Source organism: Sorex araneus, chromosome 5 (genome assembly GCF_027595985.1).
Source record: "Sorex araneus isolate mSorAra2 chromosome 5, mSorAra2.pri, whole genome shotgun sequence".
Classification (NCBI taxonomy): Eukaryota; Metazoa; Chordata; class Mammalia; order Eulipotyphla; family Soricidae; genus Sorex; species Sorex araneus.
Genome location: NC_073306.1, coordinates 4177083 through 4202002, shown reverse-complemented (window position 1 = coordinate 4202002; position 24920 = coordinate 4177083). Strand labels below are relative to the sequence as shown.

Genomic DNA, 24920 nt, shown 5'->3' with positions numbered 1-24920 from the left:
GGGAGCTGAGGGGCCGGAGAAGAACCCGTGACGCGGTCACAGTGCGTGAGCAGGTGGCTGTCAGGGCGCCCAGCCCTCTCCAGCCCGGGAGGAGGAAGCCCCGTCACAGCCTGCGGGAGCCCAAGGCCGGGGGGGTGCGCAGAGCTGCAAAGGCAGGATGCAGACTGCGAGCTCCGGGCCCCCCACCCTGTGAGCGCCCACCGGGGAGGACCGGGGGTCCCCAGGCTGCCTAGGGCTTCCGGAAGACACCACCGCACACATCTGAGTAAAACTGGCAATGCTGTCCGAGTGGCCACGCTTCCTTCGGAGGGGGTCTCCCGTCCCTGGCCCTGGGCCGGACGACAGGACAGCGCAGCGACCTGCCATCCCGTACGGTGCCCTGAGCACTGCCAGGAGTGATTCCCGAGTGCAGAGGCAGAGTATCCCCCGCCCCCCACCATCAGAGGAAGGGAGGCCCGGCTCTAACAGAATCCGACCTCACACCAACACCAAACCAGTTCCAGCGAACTCGGCTCTGCCCAATTCCTAACCCGGCCGCTTCCCTGTGCCTGGTTGGCTCGCCGGGGGCCACTCACGGCCCGAGCATCTCTCCCTCCGCCCAGCCACGCCAGACGCGCCAATCCCTTCCCGACCACCTCGACGCGTCAGAGCTCTTCCTCCTGCGTGCTGACCCCCCGATCCCAGCGCCACCCCCCCCAAGTCTGCTGCCCCCTCGGTCCCGGGCAGCGCAGCCACGTACCTTCAGGCGTTCGATGGCTTCCTCTCCCCCCGGTGTAGACATGATCCGCTCCTGGATGCTGCTGGCGGACGGGAAGCCCACCTGGCTGCTGAGTGAGCAGGAGGACGGGGAGGAAGTGAGGGACTCGATGGACGCTGTGGAGAAATTGCCAGGGCGTTGATTCTCAGAGGCTAGCAAGTATCTATGCTTATTGTTCTGAAAATCTTTCAGATCTGAGAGGCAGAGAGGAGGAGAGAGGCAGAGAACACGGGGGGAGGAGGAGAGGAGGGGGAGGAGAGACAGGAAGGAAGACCAGTGTGAGAAAGAAGAGCATCACCGCGCCGAGACACGTCCAAGTGATCACACACGGAGTCGTGGGTCCAGATGGCAGTTCTGAAACATGTCTGTCAGGAACGCTGGGACCCGGGGGACAGGGACCACTCGGGAAATCGGTGGCCGAGAATGTCCGTCATGGGCGACCCCGGCCACACGGCGGCAGGAGCGCAGGCCTCGGGGACCCTGTCAGGCAGCTGCGTGCCTTCTGCTCCCTGCGTGGACCCCAATCGACCATGGCTGCGACCCACATGCCTCTTGGGCGACGCCAGCTCAGAACACTCGGGGCGGGAAATCGACTCCTGGACCAAAACCAAAACAGAGCCTGGCCCCCTGTTTTGAAATTCAGGGCAAAAAAATTCCCAAGAAAGTTTCCTAGTTAAAAATCTGAGCAGCAACCAGGCTCTCTGGATGGACTCCAAAGACAGTGCCCATCAGGAGTTGGGGAGACGGCGCAAAGGGCCAGAGTACAGCCCTGGCATTCTCATGGCCTGTGCTCGACCCCCCAGTGGTCCAACACCCCGAGCACCGCCAGTTGTGGCCCTGCTGGCTGCGCCCGAGTGCTGCCAGGCAGAGGGGCCCCAAGCACTGATGGGGAAGCCCCCCTTAAAGAATAACATCCGGGGCTGGAGCAATAGCACAGCGGGTGGGGCGTTTGCCTTGCACGCAGCCAACCCGGGTTTGATTCCCAGCATCCCATATGGTCCCCTGAGCACCGTCAGGAGCAATTCCTGAGTGCAGAGCCAGGAGTGACCCCTGTGCATCTCCAGGTGTGACCCAAAAAGCAAAAAAAAAAAAAAAAAAAAGGGAAAAGAAAAAATCTATACTGCTTAAAATTTGTATCAGACCAAATGAGTTTTCCGTAAGGGACGCGAGTCCACACGAAGGGTCTGCAAAGTGACGGGTCCTACGCGACCCATCCAGGCCCGTCCTGAAGCCCTGGAGAGTCGGGGCAGCCCTGAGACAGTTTGAAAACCACCATCTGCAAATTCAGGCGCACAAGCGGGTTCTCAAAGCAGCAGTGGGGACCGGAGTGGCACGCCAGCCACCCCGCGACGGCGGCCAGGCGGGGCGGAGACGGTTCCGTGGACACATGCAAGCCCCCGGGGACCCCAGAGCAGGGGCTCGAAGCAGCCATCGGCAGGAGGGAAGGAGCCAGGGCTGTTCTCCTGCGCGGGTGTCGGAGTCAGATGCTGCCATGCACAGAGCCTCAGGAAACGCCCCGGCTGCTGGGGACGTGCGGCAGCCAGCCGGGAGCGGCAACACCTGCGGCGGAGCGAGAAGCGGGGGGGGGGGGGGGGGGGGCTGTCCACCCCAGTTCCCGGCAAGCTGTGGAAACCCCAGACAGAGCTGCTGGCTCACGGGGCACTGGGCAGTCGGGGGAAAGGCTGAGCCCGGGACGCGGCCCCCTTGGGGGAAGGTCTGACTGGGCCTGACGGGGCCCGGGATGCGGCTCCCTCAGGGGAAGGTCTGACTGGGCCTGACGGGGCCCGGGATGCGGCTCCCTCAGGGGGAAGGTCTGACTGGGCCTGACGGGGCCCGGGATGCAGCTCCCTCAGGGGAAGGTCTGACTGGGTCTGACTGGGCCTGACGGGGCCCGGGATGCGGCTCCCTCAGGGGGAAGGTCTGACTGGGCCTGACGGGGCCCGGGATGCGGCTCCCTCAGGGGAAGGTCTGACGGGGCCTGACGGGGCCGGCATGCAGCTCCCTTCAGCCCACCTGGGAATCTGCTCGACGTTCCCGAGCCTCCCGACAGGTTCTGCTAGAGAAACCAGCAATGAAAGCCTGAAATGTGACCAGACAACCCCGAGAGCTTTGCTCTCTTCTGAGAAATTCCTCAGTGCATTTATCTCAGAGGGGCCAAAGGTGATTTCCTCAGGGACGCCCCCCAGCTCGCAGGGAGAGAATAAGGAGGCCCAGAGGCTTCTAGAACATCCTCACTCGTAGGCCAGGTCAGACGCCAGCCATCGGTTTAAAAACACGTTTACCTAGTCAGCAGGTGAGCTGGCCCCCGACACGGAGGAAAGCAGCTCGCTGCAAACACAGGCCAGTGCTCCGCCCGCGCTGCGGAGGCGGGAGAGGGTTTAATTACCTCATCAGACTCGAGGGACCTCAAGAAGCCAAAAGAGCTCCAGTGAGGATGGAACGCCAGGCCCTGACCCTCGTGGACCCACAGGACCTTGGGGGCGACCCTGCTGGCGAGAGAGCAAGGGGGTCTTCCCGGCATCACGGACCGTGTCCCTGAGAGACTCTTCCGTGGGCGGGCCCACGGAAACCACGCCACGGAGCCGAGGCCGTCGCTGAGGGCATGCGGTGGCCACTGGGTTCGGCTTATGCCATTTTTCCTACGGGAGCAGAAAGTCTGCAAGGCAGAAGCTGCCAGAGAGACTCCGGCCTCTCGGCCGTGACTCCTGTGGCCAAGGAAGGGCCCGCGGGGGCCGCGCCTGCAGGGCGCTCGCTCTGTCTGGGGTTTCCCGCGAGGCTGCTGGCATGCAAAGCTCCCGGGGACACCGGCCGGCAGCGGAGGGCAGAGACCCGAGGGGCCGGCGAGAGCCAGTCCGGAGAAATACACACATTTGCCTCCACTTCCGGAGAAATCATCCAGCAGTGGGTCGACTGAAGGTGAAGCGGGAGGGAAACACAGAAAGGATCCAGGTTCAGGCTCGGCAGTGACACAGGGAGGGGACAGGGCAGGACGTGGCCCGGGAAAGGTGGAAAGTTGACAGGAGAGTTTACCAGCCCGTTACACACTGCGCTGACTGCCTGAGGCCCGTGGGGGAATCCCAGCAATTCCGTGTCTCACACTCAGCCATGGAAACGCTCTGCCAGGCCAACTCCTAGGCTACCTGCACAACCAGCCCGGTCACGGACACAGCTGGGGAGCAGCAGGTGGGGAGGCGGCTCACGGGCGTGAAAATAGACTCATTCTGAGACAAGAGTGTAAGAGCAATAGTCCCTGAAATTCTCATCTCGAGCCTGATAGGAAATGAAGCCTGTGCCGGTCCCATGTCAGGGGGGGGGCAGAGGTCAGGCCGCCATATGGGGGGTGGGGGGGTGCTGCAGTCACCTGACACTGTGGCCGGACAAAACCCAAAAATGTAAGGAACGTTTTTATGGAGCGATTCATTTTCCTGTAATAAGCTTAACATTCCGGATAAATCCAGAGACTCACCTAAACCCTAACTCTAATAGAAATACAATGAGTGACCTACGCGTATTTTTCAAATTAATTTTGTGAGTTGAAACGACCTGGTACTAAGTATAATAAGGAATTCTAAGATTGGCTTGATATTTTTAAGGTAAAAAATGAACCCCCCCCCCCCGGCACTGTCATTTCGCTTCATCGGTTTTCTCAGCCCTGAGGACCTCGGTGCGGAGAGCGCGTGCCCCGGGGCTGCCCGTCCACTTACTATCAATTATGTCACCAAGGCCCTGGGCACGGAGAAGGTCCTTGAGCCGCGTCACCTCCTCCTTCAGCTCCCGGACGAGCTTGGCGTTGGGGTCCTCGTTGATGACCGCATTGCACTTGATCTGCTTCGCACGGTCCGCATACCTGGGTGCGGAAGGAAAACCCACTCAGGGCTGCCCGACCTTCGTAAGGGTGAGGAGAGGGCTCAAAATGTTCCCCCACGATGTTCCAAGGCCGTAAAGGGCCAGTGACTTCGCCTGTGGGAAAGCGCAGGCTTGTCTGTGTGACCTGGGCTTGATTGCTGGAACCAGCAACACACACACACACACACACACACACACACACACACACACACACACACACACACACACATGCACACAAAACATATACTAGGAAGGAAAGCCAAACAGACACACACCTGAAATACAGGCCAGGAAGGAATGTCAGCACTGACCTGTCTGACTCTATAGTTTCCTTCCCGTGAAAAGGCACAGAAAGGTCTCGAATGGGAGTCTCGGGGACAGCCCAGAGCGGCGCGGTGTCGCCCGCTCGCTACTCGCACACGGGAGCCGCCCGTTAGTGGACACACCACCACACTCTGCCACAGGAAGGGTTTTGTTTGCATTTGGCCTTTGGTTTTGTTTTGGGGCCACCCCTGGCAATGCGCAGGGCTAGCTCCGGGCTCTGCACGCGGGAGCACTCTGGCAGGCCTGGAGGACCAGCGGGGGTGCCAGGATGGAGCCCAAACCAGCCCCATGCCAGGCAAGTGCCCTCCCTGCTGTACTATGGCTCTGGCCCTTGTCACACGTTTCTTTTGTTTTGGTGCCCAGGACCGAGCACAGGACCGCACACACGAGAAGGATGACGCAAGGCAAGCGCCCTGCCTGATGCACGATCTTTCTGGTCCCTCGAGCCAGACTTTAAAAATATCACACGTACTCAAAATCGCCTGGCTTTTTACAATTTCAGCATTTAGGTGCCAAATAAAACATTTGGCATTTAATGCAAACACAAGGAGACACTCTCTCTTTTTTTTTAAAATAGAAATGAATGTTATACAAAATCATGAAAGTCATCTAAAATGTATCATCTTCTGGTCTGGCTGGACAAGCTTGCTCGGGAGCCCCCAAAACACTGCCCCCGTCCCCCCCTACAAAAAAAGGAAATAAAATCTAAAAAGGAAAAAGAATGAGATGATAAGTTTTGCTATCATAATAAAACTTCTTTTCCCCGTCACGAGAGATCATCACCCTCGGCGCTACCCACAGACAGACAGACAGACAGACAGACAGACAGATGGACGGGAGCGAGGCCGAGTACCTGAGCGTGCTCAGGGTCTCGTCGTAGTTGATGTCTGCGGGGCTCAGGGCCGCGACCATTGCAGTCCGTGAGTTGCCGCCTGCAAAGAGACTGGCCGGGTCAGCGCACATCACGCTCCTCCCAGGGGCAAAGGCGCCTCTCCGCCCAGTCAGGGGCACGGCCTGCTTCTAGCAGGTCATCAACAAGTCTTTGGCGACCCCTTGCCAAGCACTTCGAGCAACCGACACCAGTGACCTGGGTCCACGCACCCACCTCCCCCTGCCACCACACCCCCACCGCCCCCTCCCCCACTCCCCTGCCTTGAACCCACTCTACGGGTCATGCTTGAAAATGCCCACGTCACCGGTGCCACGGACAGTCCAGCTGGGTCCTGCCAGCCCCGGCAACACCGCACACAGGCCAGAGCCCCCTTTCCATCCAGAAGACAGAGGGGCTAAAGGCAGGAGGTGCAGTGACCGGTGGGCCCAGAGCAGGGGTGCAGGGGAGGCAGCCTGCACACGCTCGAACTCCGGCACGGCTGAGGGGTCAGAGGGCTGCGTGGGCGCAGGGTGGCAGACAGGAGGCCCGGTTCGACCTCCAGCGCCCGGGGGGCACTCAAGCACCCTTGGGGGTGGCCTCCAGAAACATATGAAACAAAGCTGAACAACTCAGCCATCTTAAAGCGAAAGCACAGAGGCAGACAAGAAAGGGCACTGGGGAGCAAGGTGAATGGAGACTGCTCCTTAGAAACACAGCGCGGGGCCACGGACGACGGGCAGAGGCTTAGGGAGGGGACACAGCAGTGACCAGCGTACCCAGGTTTTCTCGAAGGAGCCAGGTCAGAACAGAATCTCTGTAGGGAATAAAATCTGTTTTCTTCTTCTTCTTGCTCTATGAAACAGAAAGAAGCGGCCTGAGAGTTGTTTCTTTGGGGACGCGACCGCTATCCTGAAACCAAGGAAACAAGCAGAGCCCCGGCCCTGTGCAAGTTTAACACGCACAGTTGCAGTTCTTCACAGTATCTTAAAAATCATGGAGTAGCTTTCTCTGCTTAATGCTGATATTCTTTCAAAAACAAGCAACATAGGGGGCTGGAGCGATAGCACAGCAGGTAGGGCGTTTGCCTTGCATGCGGCCGACCCGGGTTCGATTCCCAGCATCCCATATGGTCCCCTGAGCACTGCCAGGGGTAATTCCTGAGTGCAGAGCCAGGAGTGACCCAAAAAGCAACGTAGGCCAGGAATGAAGCTCAACCATGGAGCGTGTGTCTCACATGTGTGAGGCCCGGGGTTCCACCTCCAGCACCACACACACAAAGGAAAAGTCCTGTGACACACACACGACCGTTTCCACAGCAGAGGCAGGAGCTCCTGTGTGCATCTACGGAGCACAGGACCCCACCAAGCAGCACCGCTCAGGCACTGGCCTGGCCCAGGGCGGATCCCCGGCGCCCCGTACGGTCCCCCGAGCCTGCCAGGAGTGACCCCAAAACCAAACAAAACAGAAAAACACCCAGTAACAGCCCGACTCTGTCCATCATCTTTCAATTATCCCTCGAGGACTCGAGACTTTTTCTCCCTGAAACACACCCTTCTGTCACTTCAGAAAATAAGGACTTTTTTTAACACTCAGAGTTCAATGACCATATTCAGGAAATGTGACAATCCAATGTTCTTATCTAATATCCTGCCCACATCATGTTTTTTATAGCTGGTTCTTTTGTTTTGTTCTGTTTTGTTTCAGGGGCCACGCCCCGGGTGCTCCCTGGCGACTCCGAAGACCATGCAGTGCCAGGGTTCGAATCGGGGCTCCCTCACGTACAGCCGGTGCCCTGGCCCAGGGAGCCATCCTCCGGGCCCGACAGCTACAGCACTTTAAAGCAGAGTCTTCCCCTAGAGATACCGCAGGTCCCGTCAACTGATAGGAATTTCTATAATTCCTGTCACCTGTAGGAAGGAGCCCACCCTGTGGTGCAGGATCAACCCTCACGATCCAAGACCGCCTGACTCACCCCTGAGCTACAGCCTAGGCCCCGCGACGTGTGCTGCTAAGCTCTAAGAGCATTACCACACGTCAAAAGACTTGACAATTCCCTCATGTCACCCAACGCCCAGTTTAGTAGTTGTCATTTTTGCAGAGGGTCCATGTAGCCCCCGGCCCCCCAGCGCTTCTCTGGTGGGTCTTCGGCCTCTCCAGAGTGAAACGCTACCAGGGGTGGTGGACAGTCATTGTCCAGGTCCTGTCCTCGGTGAAAATAATCAGATAAATGACACTTGTATTAAAAAACTTGTGATCTGCCTCAGGTTCAGAAGACACAAAGTACCAGAAGTGGGTTTTACAAGACGGAACAGCCGCCTGTGAGTGAGGGGGCATCTCCCCCCTGGCATGACGGGCTGAGGGATGACCTGGTGGGCAGGACACGGGACAATATGACTAAAACTTAAGTTTCCGTGGTCCTGGTACACACACGTTTGATATCAAGCAGATTTTTGTCTGTTTCGAGCCACACCCAGCAGTGCTCGGGCTGGGGTCACCCGGCACGGCCCACGGACCCGTGTGTGGCGCTGAGACATGAGCCGGGTGGGCCGCCACGAGGCCCCTGTGCTAGCTCTCTGGCCCACTCTGTTTAAAGGCTGCACCCAGAGAACTCAGCGGTTACTCCTGGCTCTGTGCTCACGATCTGGTGCTGGCAGGCTCGGGGGAGACTGACGGTGTGAGAGACCAGACCCAGGTGAGTGTGCAGGGAAACCCCCGCTGCGAGTCCAGCACTCTGCCAGAGGTGTTCAACCGAAGGCTGAGCTTCCCCAATGAGCAAAAAATAGAATTATTCTTATTTATATAGAAATAAGGATAGACTATTTCTAGGTAATAATAAGCCTATACCTTTCTTTCTTTCCTTCCTTCCTTCCTTCCTTCCTTCCTTCCTTCCTTCCTTCCTTCCTTCCTTCCTTCCTTCCTTCCTTCCTTCCTTCCTTTTTGGGTCACACCCGGTAATGCTCAGGGGTTCCTCCTGGCTCTGCACTAAGGAATCACTCCTGGAAGTGCCCGGGGGACCATATGGGATGCTGGGGATCGAACCCAAGTCAGCTGCGTGCAAGGCAGACGCCCTCCCCGCTGTACTATCGCTCCAGATCAACAATAAATTTATATATCTGAAAACAGAACTAAAATGTGTCAATGCAGAGTTGCCATCGCTACCCTCAATGTTACTTACGTGAGTCAGAGAAAACTGTTAGGTGCTCTGGGCTTTATGTAAGAGCTTACCAATAAATTTGAGTGTTACTATAGAAATAGGAGGAAATTTTTTTTTTTTTTTTTTTGCTTTTTGGGTCACACCCAGCAAAGCTCAGGGGTTACTCCTGGCTTTGCACTCAGGAATTACTCCTGGCGGGCTTGGGGGACCATATGGGATGCTGGGGATGGAACCCGGGTCGGCTGCGTGCAAGGCAAACGCCCTACCCGCTGTGCTATTGCTCCGGCCCCAATAGGAGGAAATTTTATAATAATTAAATTTTAAAAGATGCAAATACACTTTCTGGCTTTTGTCCGTTTGGGGGTTATATCCAGCAATGCTCAGGGGTTACTCCTGGCTGTGCTCAGGGATCACGCCCGGCAGGGCTCAGAGGACTATGGTGGGTTGCTGGGGGTCAAACCTGAGTCAGACACAAGTCAGGCAAGTGCTGACCTGCTGTACTGTCTTTCCCAGACAACATGCTTTCTGGATGCAACCAAGACTTTCACATGAGTCTGTATAGAACCAAAGAGAGAAAAGTTTTTTTTTTTTTCTTTTTGGATCATACCCGGCGATGCTCAGGGGTTACTCCTGGCTCTGCACTCAGGAATCACTCCTGGCGGTGCTTGGGGGACCATATGGGATGCTGGGAATTGAACCCGGGTCGGCCACGTGCAAGGCAAACACCCTACCCGCTGTGCTATCACTCCAGCCCCGAGAAAAGGTTTTCTTAAAAACAATTTAAGCCCTCCATGACTTTTCATGACAGGAAATAAGATAATAGACAGGTTTAAAAAAACAGCAATAATTAATTTCAAGAAGTCAGCTATGAAATTTAGAATTAGATTTAGAATTAAATTTAGACATGAAATTGTTTCTGAAGTTTTTGAGCCACACCCGGTGGAGTTCAAGGGTTACTCTTGGCTCTGTGTTCAGGAGTTAGTCCTGGCGGGCCCAGGGGACCCTGTGAGATGGGAGGAATCGAACCCAGGTCAGCAGGTGAAAAACTAGCGTCCTACCGCTGTGTTATCACTTTGGCCCTAGAAATAAATTCTTGTTTTAAGAATTCCTTCTCTAAAGTACATCATATTCCTTATATTAATTTTGAAGTGAAGTTTCATGATCTGTGATCATTCAAATCAGAATTTTAAATTCCACAGCCAAAAGAGAACTTTTTTCAAGGCTTCATTTTGACTTTTGCCTCTAAACATCTTACTGAAGTTTTAAATATCATGACAACTGATTGTACAGCTAGTTAATTTCTACCAAACTCCCCATTACCTTGCTGGTGCAATTATCCTATAGATGAAAGCATTTCAGAGAGAAAATGAAAGCAAGAATAAACAAAATTAAAAATATTTTGGTTAAATTTTAGGTCATAAGTTGAGTTTCTCAGAGATAAGAAAACATTTAACTTTTTTTAGGGATACAAAAGATGAGAATATTACATAAAATTAAAGCACGTGATTAATACAGCATCTAACCTAAAAAATAAAGCTTTTTATAAAAAAAAAAAGTATTTTAGCAGTACTACTCCATTATTAATAGAAAAAAGTATAAGAACCTAGAAAAAAATATTGGCCCTAAATCATCAATATTCACCAAAGTCAACTTGTTTAAACTACTTCAAAAGTATTATATCCCACTTAGGAAAGACTACATTAAAACATGCAATAAATACATTTAGTTTTTAAAGAATCTAAGAAAAATGACTCAAAAAATTAGGCAAACCAGAGGCTTCTGCAAAGAGCCAGCATTTGGCTTATATTTACTTTCATTAGCCTTAATCTCCTTGACACTCAGTACAAAGTCAGAGTATTATAGCTCGTATCTTATCTGGAAAGCTCTAAAGGAGAAAGGCTGGATTAAATAAACGAAAAGCCGACACAAACAATCCCGATACACTGTCCGTACGTTCACTGAGCAGGCCAATTTTCCCTTACAGTAAAGTCCTTAATACTCACCACCTCTGCCAAGGCGGAGATGACTTTGCCCAGAGTCGTAAGAGACTTATTAATATTCGCTCCTTCCTGAAATCAATCCCAAACATGAGAGAATTACAATGAAAAATTTCAAACATTGCCACATCATATGTAATCTGTAAGATACAAATAGCACGAATGACTTTGCCCAAAGTTGTAAGAGACTTATTAATAGTTGCTCCTTCCTGAAATCAATCCCAAACGTGGAAGAATTACAATAAAAAATTTCGACGACTGACGTCACCTGTACCCCGTAAGATACAACAGCACGCGCTCCAGCACCCGCAGTGAACGCTCAGCATTTCCGCTGCGGACAGGCCTGGAGCCCACCCGAGGTGCTAAGCGTCTCCAGGATGATTTGCTCCGTCATCTAAACGGAGACGGCCTTCTCGGACAGCCCGGCGGCGGGGCTAGTGAGGGGCCGTGTCCGAGAGTCCCTGCCTCCTTCCCCCATGCCCCTCTCCTGCCCTCACCCGTCTGCTGCTCCCCAAACACCGTTCCCGTGACTTGTCCGAAACCAACCGCTCGCTGAGTTAGCCCTCGGGACTCAGGACTTGCCCTGGGAAGGCTCTACGTGCCACACGGCCGTCACCATCTCTCGGCTGACACACAGCCCGTCCGCACCAGGCCGAGCAGGAGGTGCTGTGTCCGGGTGCGATTTAGTTTACAAGAACAGGTGACGGGCCAGACCTGGCCATCCACCGTTGCTTGGTGCCGGGTCTTATAGGACAGCTATGGACTTGGCCATTGCTCAGTAAAAATAAATACCTTCAGTCGCGTTCCTTTGGCGCCTGTTGAATCCGCTCGTTCACTTCCAGCTAGATCCACCAAGCTGATTTTGCTGACCTGGCAAATAAAAGGCAAACAACACTGAAGGAAGTTTAAGGATAAGCAAAGAAGAAGAAAGAAAACACTTAAAAGGAGGAAAATGAAAACCCATTAGCCCCCCTTGACATTAAAAACAAAGTCTTGAGCGACTAGGACTCCCATGTGCGGCCAGGAGTAACGCACAGTGACACAATCCCTTTAGAAAACGCTTTGCGCTTACTCCAGATAGAACCCTAGAGACCAAGAGCTCCCACAAGCATGGCCCAGGTCTGCGGGTTCTAGGATTAAATCTCCGGGCCACATGGTGGCAGAGGAGCGAGCTGTCCCTCCCTGGCCCCTGCCCTGTTTGGCGGCCTGGCTGTCACGCCCACAATGGGTGCCATCTTAGCGCACCAACAGCCCCTGTCCAGAGACTCCCAACTGAATCCCAAAATGGATCAGTGCCCTACAGAGATGCCTCTGAAACCCAACCATTTACAATCTAGAATTCTCCAGCTCGGGGCTGGAGTGGTAGCACAGCAGGGAGGGCATTTGCCTTGCACGCGGCTGATGCGGGTTCGATTCCCAGAATCCCCATATGGTCCCCTGAGCACGACCAGGGGTAATTCTGAGTGCAGAGCCAGGAATGACCCCTGAGCATCGCTGGGTGTGACCCAAAAAGCATAAAAAAAAAAAATAGAATTCTCGAGCTCTCAAGATATTCAAGATGAGCAATGGAAAATAAATCATCTAGTGTCTGCTCCTGGCAGGTAGGCTTGAATGGAGGTGGAAAAATTCATGCCCAAAAACGAGAGAGAGCATTGGGGAAACTGCCATAGAGTCAGGGTGAGGACTTGGACACAGGAGGGGATACTGGGGACACTGGTGGTGGAAAGTGTGCACTGGGGGAGGGGTGGGTGTTCGATCAACAGATGACTGAATCTCAAACATGAAAGCTTTGTAACTACCTCACAGTGATTCAGTAAAATTTTTAAAAAATAGAAAAAAAGAAAATGGAAGCAAAAGAAAAATGTTTTGGTGGATTCTTTAGAAGCTAACCATTATCTACAAGACGCAAAGGGCTGGGCAGCACTCAGTGGCAGAGTGCATGCGTGTCTCCGTTCGTGAGGTCCTGGGTTCAAGGCCTGGCACTGGGCAGGGTGGGCAGCAGCTGGGAAACGAGACTCATCCACAAGTGCTCACAGCACCTCATTACACTCAGCAACAGGAGCCAGGCAGAAGCCAGCCCATACTATGTGATTCCAGTTACAGAAGGTTCTGGAAAATATAGGGCAATCTAGAGTGGCAGAAGTGCTCAGGAGTCAAGCGAGGAAGAGGCAGAGAGTAAGAAACGCCTGAGGAGGGGTGTGAGGTGTGCTCAGAGATCACGGGAGCAAACTGTCCGGACTGACAGCAGCGCGCCCGTGGGGTCATGGCCATTCCATTCTACACTTCACGCAGGTGTCGTGTCCAGAGCAGCCGCCTTCCGGGAGGAGCAGGGGGGGAAGGGGAGGAGACGCAGGAGGAGGAGGAGGGGAGGGGGAGGAGAGACAGAAGGAGGAGGGGGAGGAGGGGGAGAGGGAGGAGGTGGACAGGGGAAGGAGAAACAGAAGGAGGAGGGGGGAAGAGGAGGAGCAGGAGGAGGAGGGGGAGGAGGAGGAGAAGGAGGGGGGCAGGGGAGTGGGGGAGGAGGAGGAGGAGGGGGAGGAGGAGAAAGAGGAGGAGGAGGAGGAGGAGGGGGAGGAGGAGGAGCACCAGGAGGAGGAGGAGCAGGGGTAGGAGGGGGGAGGAGGGATGCCCCAAGCTCCTCTTAACCCGCCCCTGCAACATGGGGGTCTGCACGCGGAGGCAGCCTGGGGGCTGCTGGGCACTGGTGCCCTGAAGCCCCCGGTTGCCGCGTCTGTTCAGGTGGCGCCCGTGCCGGGCCAGGCCCTCGTGCCAAACCCCAGTGGCAGCCCCGCAGCAGACACGGCGCGGAGGTGAGAGGTCACTGGCACCAAGCAGTCGAGGCAAGAAGCAGCCCTGCTGCCAGCCTGGAAGAAGCCCCGCTGCCCGAGGGCGCGTGCTCGAATCCCGCTCGGTGACAGGAGACTGCCTGGAGACACCTCAGCCAGGACCGGAGTCGTGACACGGCCAGCGGGGCTGGGGGACACGACACTCCTGTTCTCGAGCTTCTCCTTTCTCTGGGGTCCCCACTCAGTGAGGCTCAGGAATCACTCCCGGCGTGCTCAGGGGCCGTATGCGGTGCCGGGATCCAAGCCGGGTCCCCACACGAGGCGCCCGGGCCCTGGGCTGTCTCTCCAGACTCCCTGGCGCGGTTCTGAGTTGCGCCCCTCGGAGCCTGCGCCCCCCCCCCCAGAGGCGGAGTCTGTAAGAGCTACGGCATTTCCTCTGACGCGGAAACAGTCGCCTCATTCCTCTTCCTGTCCTCGGCCCCACCAGAGGCGCGTCAAGTTTAACGACCTCTCAAGAACGTGTTCGGTTTCATTGATTTTCCTTTTTTTTTTTTTTTGGTTTTTGGGTCACACCTGGCGATGCACAGGGGTCACTCCTGGCTCTGCACTCAGGAATTACTCCTGGCGGTGCTCAGGGGGACCATATGGGATGCTGGGATTTGAACCTGGGTCGGCCGCATGAAACGCAAACACCCTCCCCGCTGTGCTATCGCTCCAGCCCCCTCATTGATTTTCTTTATTGTTTACCTGTGTTCAATTTTAGTTCTGCACTTGGAGTTTCCTCCATCACTTTTCTGCCTAAATCAGAACTGTGCTTCCCTGGATTCTTGAGGTAGAAGTTGACACTGTCTTAAACTATTTCTGTTTGGGGCTAGGGAGGTTGTGACTTCTACCACGGCAAACTGGCAGGAGTGACCCGCAAGCACAGAGCCAGGATTAAACCCTGGGCACAGCAAGTGAAGCCCTGAAACAAACCAAAACACCCCATAAAAACATCTAAGCTCGTGTGGGCTGGCGAGAGGGGACAGAGGGTGGTGTGCCTGCCTCACACGGCCATCCTGGCCCACGCATGTGCCCTTAACACTATGAACTTTTACCTAAAAGCTTTGTTCAAAATATTTTATAATTCTTTTTGAGAAAATTTTGTTCCTCCTTTGCACGTGGAATATAAGTGAACATATGGTTTCATCGTTAGGTACCAAGAAAGTTTTGCAAACATTTTTATTATTCATTTACAGTTGAATTCTATTATTGCAGAGACTTTATACGAAATAAATACTCTTTAAAAATAATAAACAGTATCCCAAATGAATTATATCAATGAAGTTATAATGACAGGATTAATGTCACTGTCGATTTGACATCATGAGATTCTTTTGTTTTGTTTTGGGGGGGTCTTTGGGAGTCTCCCAGCAGTGCTCGGGGGTCTGGCAGAGGATGTGGGTCCATCCAGGCCCCCCAGGGCTGCAGCTCACCTCCGGGCCTCCAGGCTGTACCCAGCAGGTGAACTGAGGTCAGTCCCCGACCCGAGGGCCCCTCTGGGCCCTCTGAACTCTGAAGAGTGTTTTCTAAAACAATGTTCAGCTAAAAACACAAAAATCACTCAACAACAGTGAAAATTGAGCTCCGAGCTGCAGCCACCGGACTGTAATGTGCCTGTCAAGGGGGCAGGGGGCAGGTGACGGAGTTGGGACGCGAGTCCAAGTATCACATGCCTAAAACTCAACAAACAAAAACTTTGCAAATCACGGGTCTTTAATTAAAAATTTTTTAGTTAAAAAAAAAAAAGGGAACAGAAAAGTCATTAAATAAAAGGTAATTCTAGTTAACAGTGAACTCAGTATCGTAAGGAATTCAGTTTACACTGAAGCATCTCCTTTCTAGCTCCCAGTATAGTCAACTGCACCAGATCAAAAATCAAACTGCAGGGCTGGAGCAATAGCACAGCGGGTAGGGCGTTTGCCTTGCATGCGGCTGACCCAGGTTCAATTCTCAGCACCCCATATGGTCCTCTGAGCACAGCCAGGGGTAATTCCTGAGCACAGAGCCAGGAGTAACCCCTGTGCATCGCCGGGTGTGACCCAAAAAGCAAAAAACAAAACAAAACAAAAAAGAACTCCATACCACAGGCACTATTTATTATATGTACTCAGCTGTAATAACTGATCGCAAAGGCTGTTACGAGTGAGGAAACTGAGGCATATAGTGCTTCAAGGTAACATGAAGCAGCGCACAGAAGCACAAATCCCCAAAGCCACCTGCACTGCCATGTTCACTGCAGCACTGGGTACAAAGGGCAAAATACAGAAGCAACCCGCGTGCCCAGGAACAGACGGCTGGCTAAGGAAGTGTGCTACATATGCACAGTGGAATACTACGAAGCCTTAAGGAAAGATACGGTTGAGCAATCTGCTGTCACATGGGCAGACCTGGAGAGAATCCCCTCCCGTGAAGCAGCTGGAGAGGGAGGAAGCGCCCCAGCGTGCTCGTCTCCTCTGCGAGCACTGGAGACCCCTCGGAGCAGAGTATCAAACGCCCGATGGCCAGAGAGACCCAGAGTAGCAGAACTGGCCTCAGTGGGAATCTGGGGCAGGGGTGAGGGGCAAGTCAGGGAGGGAACGGCAGGACAAGGCGGGAGGGGGAGTGGGAGGGAAACTGGGCGCCCGGTGGAGGGTGGTGGGCACTGGGGAAGGGATTGGTGTTGGAACAACATACGCCTGGATCATAAAAACCTTTGTCACTTTGTGAATTACGCGGTGATTCAATGAAAACTACAATTTTTTTTTTTTTGCTTTTTGGGTCACACCCAGCAATGCACAGGGGTCACTCCTGGCTCATACACTCAGGAATCACCCCTGGCGGTGCTCAGGGGACCATATGGGATGCTGGGATTTGAACCCGGGTCGGCCGCGTGCAAGGCAAACGCCCTCCCCGCTGTGCTGTCACTCCAGCCCCGAAAACTAAAAAAGAAAAACGCAGTAGAACCAGCATCTACAGAAAGGAGCTTAATTCCAGAGACTACAGAATTTAACCACGATGAAAAATGAGAAATCAACAAGTATTAGAGGAACATCCAAGGTTGCTGTGCAGTTATTCATTTTCCAAAAATAAAGCAGGAACAATATACGCCTGAATCATAAATACCTTGGTAACTCTGTGAACTCACGGTGATTCAACAAAAACTGAAAAAAAATTTCAGGGAAATAAAAAACATAGCAGAACGAGAATCTATACAGAAAGAAGCTTGATTTCAGAGTCTACGGAATTTAACCAATATGAAAAATGAGAAATCAACAAGCAAAGTATCTGAGGAACATCCAAAGTGCTGTGCAGTTATTCATTTTCCAAAAATAAAGCACATCTCATCTGCTTCACAGTTTGTTTAAATATAGCCCCGGGCCTGGCAGAGCTCAGCGCTGGGACGGGGCTTCTCGTGAAGGATCCCACAGCCAACTCCTAGTGCCATAGGGACCCCAGAACCAGGGAGTGACCCTGACCACCGTGCTGGGCTAATCCAAGTACAGGACAAAACAAAAATTAATCCCACCTATCGGAGCAGAAAAATGATATACACATATACAGCGAGTTGACAAACCAGTTAACAAACACAGCTTGAAGATGCAAAGATGAGAACTAAGTGAACTGAATTCTCAGTCAAGGAGTAGTAAAAGAAGAAATTTTCTCTCCAAAAAAAAAAAAAAAACCACCTTGATGTTCTTTTAAGGTTTTTTTTTTTTTTTTTTTTTTTTGTTTTTTGCTTTTCGGGTCACACCCAGCGATGCTCAGGGGTCACTCCTGGCTCTACACTCAGAAATTACTCCTGGCAGTGCTGGGGGACCATATGGGATGCTGGGAATCGAACCTGGGTTGGCCACATGCAAGGCAAATGTCCTACCCACTGTGCTATCACTCCAGCCCCTCTTTTAAGGTGTTTGAGAACCAAAGTTTTAAGCCGTTTTTCCTTTTTTGTTTTTGGGCCACACCTCGGGGTCAGTCCTGGCGGGCTCAGGGATGACACAAGGGGTGCTAAGAAGTAAACTCAGGCTGGCCACACGCGAGGCCAGCGCCCTCCCCAGGGTACTACTGCTCTGGCCCTGCTTTGTTCTGTTTTGGGGCCACACCTGGCAGTGCTCAGGGCTCTGTGCTCAGGGATCACAACTAGGCGAGCATGGGGCCGCCACGGGAGCTGGGGCTGGAGCAGGCTTGGTCGCGGGCAAGGCCCCTGCCTGCCCCTTCCCAGCCCGCATTGTCCCCAGCCCTAATCCTCCCCTCGAGCCCGCAGAGCCACTTCAGACCCCTGCTCAAAACTGGCCTCAAGGGAAGAAAAGGAATCGTGATGTGGCCAGAGGGGCTCAAAGGGTCGAACACCCCAGACAAAGCTGGGGGTGGGGGGCGGCCCCCCTGCTCCCTGACCTCGGATTAAAGAGACCCTCGGGCACAGAGCCGGAGGTAGCCCTTGGGTGCGGCCAAACAACGAAAATAATTCTTTTTTTTTTTTGGCGATGCACAGGGGTTACTCCTGGCTCTGCACTCAGGAACCACCCCTGGTGGTGCTCAGGGGACCCTATGGGATGCTGGGAATCGAACCCAGGTCGGCTGTGTGCAAGGCAAATGCCCTACCCGCTGTGCTATTGCTCCAGCCCCACGAAAACAAGTCTTAAAATTAAAAAGTTTGAAAAAGAGAAACGGGCCAGCAGAAGGTACAGAGCGTCACCCAGGAAGCGAGGGCAGCTCCCCCCCACCCCACAGGGCACCAACCCCCGCAGCGCCCCACCTTTTCGGTAGAAAGGTTGGTCTCAGTGTCAAGTTTCTTCTGTGTGAAGACGATGGTGAACACCGCGTGGGAACGGCTACTGGTCTCGTTCATGTTGGTCGCTGCCACCGTCCTACGCGAACAAGGACGCGGAGGTGAGAATCACGACCGGCCGCCGACCTCGAGCCCTCGCTGCGGAGGGGCTTATGCCTGCCCTTCTACCCCGCACCAAGGGCGAGGAGGCGTTTCGTTTTTAATTCCCTTTCGTTCTTATTCTTTACCGCGTGTGCATGTACCCCAGACCCAATGCCCACCACGGCGCGGTGGTGCCACGGCATTTCCACGGGCCTTGCTCAAAACTGGCTGGAACAGCCCCCTGGAGCGCGTGCCCCGGCACTGCGCCATCTGGATGGGGGCGGCCCGGGGGGGCTACACCCTCCCGGCACAGGTCAGAGCACCCGACGGGGAGGACCTGTCACGGCTCTCACGCTGCTCTCGAAACCTTCCAAGGGCCCCGAAACGTGGCCCCGTGTGCCCCGGCGGCGGGCTCCGCTGCCCCCCTACCTGGCTTTGTTCCCGGCGTCCATGAGGTCGGCGATGTCCGTGTAGGAGGTGACCGCGAGCTTCGACAGGTCCTCCACGTAGGGGCCGAGGAGCGGGTGCTCGCGGACGCGCAGGTTGCCCTTGTTCTTGGGGTTCAGTAGGTCCCGCACTCTCTCACAGTAGATTTCCATGTAGCTCACCTGGAACAAGGCGCTCGCGTCCGTGAGCGGGTCCGGGAACCCGCAGGCACGGAAGGGGCTGGGAGGCCCATCGAGTGCCAGCCCTGCTCGGGAATCAGAAGCTTCACGGAGAAAAGGCTCCAGCTCTTCGGCCCCGGCCACGTGCCCGGAAGCGCCTGCAGTGTAGACAGACTCCCTGCCCCAAGCAGAAGCGTCTATCTGCGGGTGGAGGAGGTTTCTGGGCCCCTCCCAGTAGTGCTCAGGCCTTACTCCTGGCTCTGTGCTCAGATCAATCCTGAGGGCTCAGGGGCCACAAGGTGTGACCAAACCAAGGGTTGGCAGCAGGCCAGGCAAGCGCTCCACCCACTGCTATCTTGCCGGCCCCCCGTCCCCAAATGCCATTCTTAGTAGCAATTTAGTTAGAATTTTTATAGCCCCCCCTTCCATGGTGCGTCTGGGTGCTATGGGTTGCTCAGCAGATTTTTTTTTTTCTTTTTAGGTCACACCCGGCGATGCTCAGGGCTTATTCCTGGCTCTGCACTCAGGAATTACTCCTGGCAGTGCTCAGGGGACCATATGGGATGCCGGGGATCAAACCTGGATTGGCCACGTGCACGGCAAACGCCCTCCCCGCTGCACTATAGCTCCAGCCCTGATCAGCAGATTGTCTGAGTCTTTATCAGTAACTGGGGGAGGAGACAGCTACTCCGAAAGCTCGGGAACGACTCTATGCCGACTCTGTGACGTCCAAACCAAGGAACAGCATGAGCACTCCCGGTGAGGGAGAGTAAGATTCGGAGCAGCCCGACTGAAGACCCGGCTCACTGTGACCGGCCGCGGGCGTGGCTACCACAGGGCAGAATCAAAGGTCCTGGTAGCAGCTCTCCCATGCATATATAGGGGGGCGGGGCCGCCAATTTAGCAACTCTGACCCCATCAGCAGGACCATCTCTCCTATGGAGGTTCATGTGTTAGATGGCAGTTTTAGACCCGTGTGTATGGATATGTTATAAACACACTTAAAATCTGTATCTAGCAACAATCACTACAATTACATTGATTTAAAAAAATATTTTATTTTCATTTTTTTTTGGAGTACACCTGGCAGTGCTCAGGGCTTATTCCTGGCTCTGTGCTCAGGGGTCCCTCTGGTGGGGCCTGGGGGTCCCTCTGGCGTGCCAGGGACAGGACTCATGCAAGGCAAGCACCCGACCCGCTGCACTATCTCTCCAGTCCCCCAAACTACCATTATCTTATAATATCAAGAGAACAAAAAAATATATCGCAATCTGAAACTGTAACCATACACGTGTATAATTCAGGGTATGTTCAACGGTAAGAGTCTGTGCAATTAGGGCCGGAGAGAGAGCACAGCAGGCAGGGGACAGGCGGCATACACCCCCAGCACCCACAGGGGCTCCTGAGCGCCTCCAGGATGATCCTGAGCACGGCCGGAGATGGCCCAAGACAAAATTATCCAGTTAATTTCCAAGGCGCCATCTGGTCTCCCGAGCACTTCAGGAGAGCAACCTGGACACGGCTGGGTACGCTCGCGAAATGAAATTATCAAATTAACTTCTGAGGCACTTTTTCCCTTCTCAAAGTGACAGAGATCAACGAGCATAAATTTCCAGGGTCGGAGGGAGAGAACAGAAGGTGGGCACCGGCCTGGCACGAGACCATGGAGGGTCAGGTCCCCCACACCCTGGGAGGCGCCCTGGCCGCCAGGAGAGACCCCCTGAGTGCAGAGCCAGGAGGGCGCCCCCGCCCCTAACCAAAAATAAACAAGTGAAAACTACTCAATGCTGGACTGAAACCTGGTGGGTCTGACCCTAGAAGGCTATTTGGCAACAGAGATAAGTACAAAGTAACAGGAAAGCCTCGACTTAGAAACAGGACTGAACTGGCAACACTGTTCTTCAAAACCCAAACAGAGGGGCTGGAGAGATAGCACAGCGGGGAGGGCGTTTGCCTTGCACGCGGCCGACCCGGGTTCAAATCCCAGCATCCCATATGGTCCCCTGAGCACCGCCAGGAGTAATTCCTGAGCGCAGAGCCAGGAGTAACCCCTGAGCATCGCCCGGTGTGACCCCCCCCCCAAAAAAAAAACACTTTAAAACCCAAACAGAGAAACCGCCTGTGAACGTAAGACTGGAGGGCCAGGTGAGAATCTGGCGCGGCGGGTCTGCACTCACCTCCACGGAGTACGACATCTCTTCATTGCAGTTGTCGTTGATTTTCTCAAAGAGCTCCTCACACAGCTGCAGAAGCAGAAGCAGAGCGGGAGTCAGAGGGGCCGAGGAGGGCGGTCAGCAAGACCCCCGTTCCTTTCGCCCGACGCGAACACACCACGCTGGAGGCGTGAGTCAACGTCTAACCCATTCTCCTCCTTGAATTTCAATTCCCTCCCCTCTAACGGCAGCGACCCCCCGGTGTTTCCTCAGGAAGAAAGACACATTTAGTGGCCAGGGTCTGGAAGAAAGCCCAGTGCCCGAGGACAGGGGACCGGCTAGAGAAACTCGGGTGCATCTACACAGTAGAATTCTACGCAGCTGTCAGAAGAGATTAAACCATGAAATTTGCATATAAGTGGACGGACATGGGGAGTATCATGCTAAGTGAAATGAGTCAGAAAGAGCGGGACAGACATAGAAGGACTGCAATCATTTGTGGAATACAAAGTAACATAACAGGAGACCGACACCCAAGGACAGGAGACAGGAGGATCGCACCGTGGCTTGGAAGCCGGCCCCCCGCGCTGGGGGAGAAGGCAGCTCGGAGAGAGAAGGGACCACTAAGTAAAGGCCGGCTGGCGGGGTTAGTCGGGATGGGAGACGCGTGCTGAAAGCAGACTATGGGCCAGACAGGATGGCCTCTTGGTACCTGCATTGCAAACCATAACGCCCAGAAGGAGAGAGAAAGTAAGAGGGAATGTGCCTGCCACAGAGACGGGGGGTGGGGGTGGGGGAGGTGGGAGGGACACTGGGAACACTGGTGGTGGAGAGTGGGCACTGGCGGAGGGAGGGGCGCGCGATCATTGTATGACTGAAAAGTAATCATGAAAGTTTGCAACTGTTATCTCGAAGTGATTATAAATAAATAAATAAATAAATAAATAAATAAATAAAGGCACATTTAGGGGACGATGAGGAACTGTGTGTCTCAGAAGTTGTCGCCGGCAAGAGTATGTGAATTCAACTGTCCCTACTGTGGAGCCCAGTCCCATGGCCAGGGTTTGCAGGGAGGGTTGGCCCGCCTTCAGCAGCTCTCAGGGCTTCCTGTGGCTCTGTGCTCAGGGCTCACTCCTGGTGGGCTTAGGGGGCCACCTGGGGTGCTAGAGGTCAAACCTGGGTCAGCTTGGTGCAAGGCAAGCACCCTACCCCCATACTGGCGCTGACCCCTGGAGCGTCAGTACTAATCACTGTAGGGCACTACCAGGGTGATCTCTGAGCACAGAGGCAGGAGGGAGCCCTGAGCACACTGGGGTGGGAGGGAGGGAGGGAGGGAGGGAGGGAGGAAGCACGGAGGAAAGATAGAAAAGAAAAGAAAGGTAAGAAAAGTCTCACACTGCTCGAGTTTAAAAGGAAAGTATTAAAAAGTATTAAAAACTTGGGCCAGAGTAATAGTACAGCAGGGAGGGCATTTGCCTTGCACGCAGCCAAGCTGGGTTCGATCCCAGGCGTCCCATAGGGTCCCCCAAGCTTGCTCGGAGTAATTCCTGAGTGCAGAGCCAGGAGTGACCCCTGAGCATCGCCGGGTGTGACCCAAATTAAAACAAAAACAAACAAAGCCCACAAAACAAATTTATATAAGTATAAATAAGATAAATGAAGAAAAAAATTACATTCTATGTATAGAATTTGGAGAAAAATTGGCCTAAAACATTAGGAGGGGCTGGAGCGACAGTACAGCAGGTAGGGCACCTGTCTTTCACGAAGCAGACTCGGGTTCAGTTCCCAGCTTCCCAGGTGGTCTGCCACCAGGAGTGATTCCTGAGTACAGAGCCGGGAGAAACCCCTGAGCATCACCAAGGGGGCCCAAAAGACAAAATAATAAAATAGTTTAAAAAAATTTAAATAGGGGCTGGAGTGATAGCACAGTGGGGAGGGCGTTTGCCTTGCACGCGGCTGACCCGGGTTCGATTCCCAGCATCCCATATGGTCCCCTGAGCATTGCCAGAGTAATTCCTGAGTGCAGAGCCAGGAGTAACCCCTGTGCATTGCCAGGTGTGACCCAAAAAGAAAAAAAAAATTTAAATATATTTTAAAAAATTAGGGACTGTCCCTAGAGTTCAAAACAGAAATTAGGGGCTGGAGCAATAGCACAGCGGGTAGGGCGCTTGCCTTGCACGCGGCCGACCCAGGCTGACCCAGGTTCGAATCCCAGCGTCCCATATGGTCCCCTGAGCACCGCCAGGGGTAATTCCTGAGTGTAGAACCAGGAGTAACCCCTGTGCATTGCTGGGTGTGACCCAAAAAGCAAAAAAAAAAAAAAAAAAAAAAAAAAAAAAAAAAAAAAAACAGAAATTATTCCACAAGCTATCACAATATTAACCATAAGCCTGATCGACACTGTCCAAAAGAGAAAATACCGTGATGATACGCATAAGAAGCAAAACCGTTAGAGAGCCCCATTTCCACCTGGGCACGACGGGCAGTGCCCACGTCGGCTCTCCCCTCGGGAGGGAGCGTCAGTGCATGGATCTTTGTTCTCGCACATCCTGGGCCCTGGGTGCGTGTCTGCTAACCAAGGAGAACCGCTGGAGCCACGCAGGGGCACGGGCCAGGCTGCCCTTACCTGCGGAATGATGCCCGCCTGGCTCTCCTCCTGCTTGCCCATCATGGTGTAAGACTTCCCGGCACCGGTCTGCCCGTAGGCAAAAATACAGACGTTGTAGCCCTCGAAGGCGTGCAGGAGCATCTCCTTCCCGATGTCATTGTACACGCGGTTCTGAGAGGCGAAGCAGGGGTCTTCAGGCTGCGGACAGTGAAAAGGAAAGTCAGTGTCACTTTACTTCTGTTCTTCCTGATGCTGTCTGATAACTCTAGAACCAACGGGAGGACCTGGAATTAGCAATCACCTAAGACAGACTACACATTTAAGCCCCTTCGGAGTCTAGCTTTCCCCATGAAACATACACACACCAGGGGCGCCATCAGAGCCAACCAGACTGGTGATACATAGAAGTGGTATTAAATTACATATTATAAAAACCAGAAGAAAAATATACTACGTATCATGGCTTATTTTTCATAACCACAAAAGTATTACTCTTTCATTCATAGGGAACTCCAAGAGGAAAAAATGTGGTGAGAAAGAGAACTGAAAGAAAAAGTAAAAGAAAAAGGAAAAAAACCAGTAACAGGCACTGGACTGACAGTACAGCGGGTTGGGAGTTTGCCGGGCACGCAGCTGACCTGGCTCAATCCCCGGCACCCCACAGGGTCTCCCAAGCCCCGCCAGGAGTGATTTCTGGAAGTACTCCCTGAGCATCGCCAGGTAAGGCCCCCAAACTAAAACAAACAGAAAAATGAGAACTAAAAGGTCAAGCTCAAGGCCACACACAGAAATGCTGCCTTGAACCATGCCGGGGACTATCTTGCAAGAAACAGCACCGGAACGGGTCTTCCAATTTTGACTGACCCTTTCCTGGGTAGTGAGGCTTGGTCAATAGCTCAAAACATCCCCAGTTCTAGGCAAACCAGAAGCA

At 53.7% G+C, this 24920-nt stretch overlaps 1 protein-coding gene across 1 annotated transcript in view; it reads right to left on the bottom strand.

Annotated features, from left to right (window-relative positions):
- The window catches only part of KIF1B (kinesin family member 1B), a 142440-nt gene that overhangs the window by 78993 nt on the left and 38527 nt on the right, over window positions 1-24920 (bottom strand). The window contains 12 exon segments of the mRNA XM_055140523.1: window positions 740-951; window positions 3626-3667; window positions 4462-4604; window positions 5781-5859; window positions 6575-6650; window positions 10273-10290; window positions 10956-11021; window positions 11742-11819; window positions 18510-18621; window positions 19053-19231; window positions 21406-21471; window positions 24008-24187. Coding sequence (XP_054996498.1) covers window positions 740-951; window positions 3626-3667; window positions 4462-4604; window positions 5781-5859; window positions 6575-6650; window positions 10273-10290; window positions 10956-11021; window positions 11742-11819; window positions 18510-18621; window positions 19053-19231; window positions 21406-21471; window positions 24008-24187 — 1251 coding nt within the window.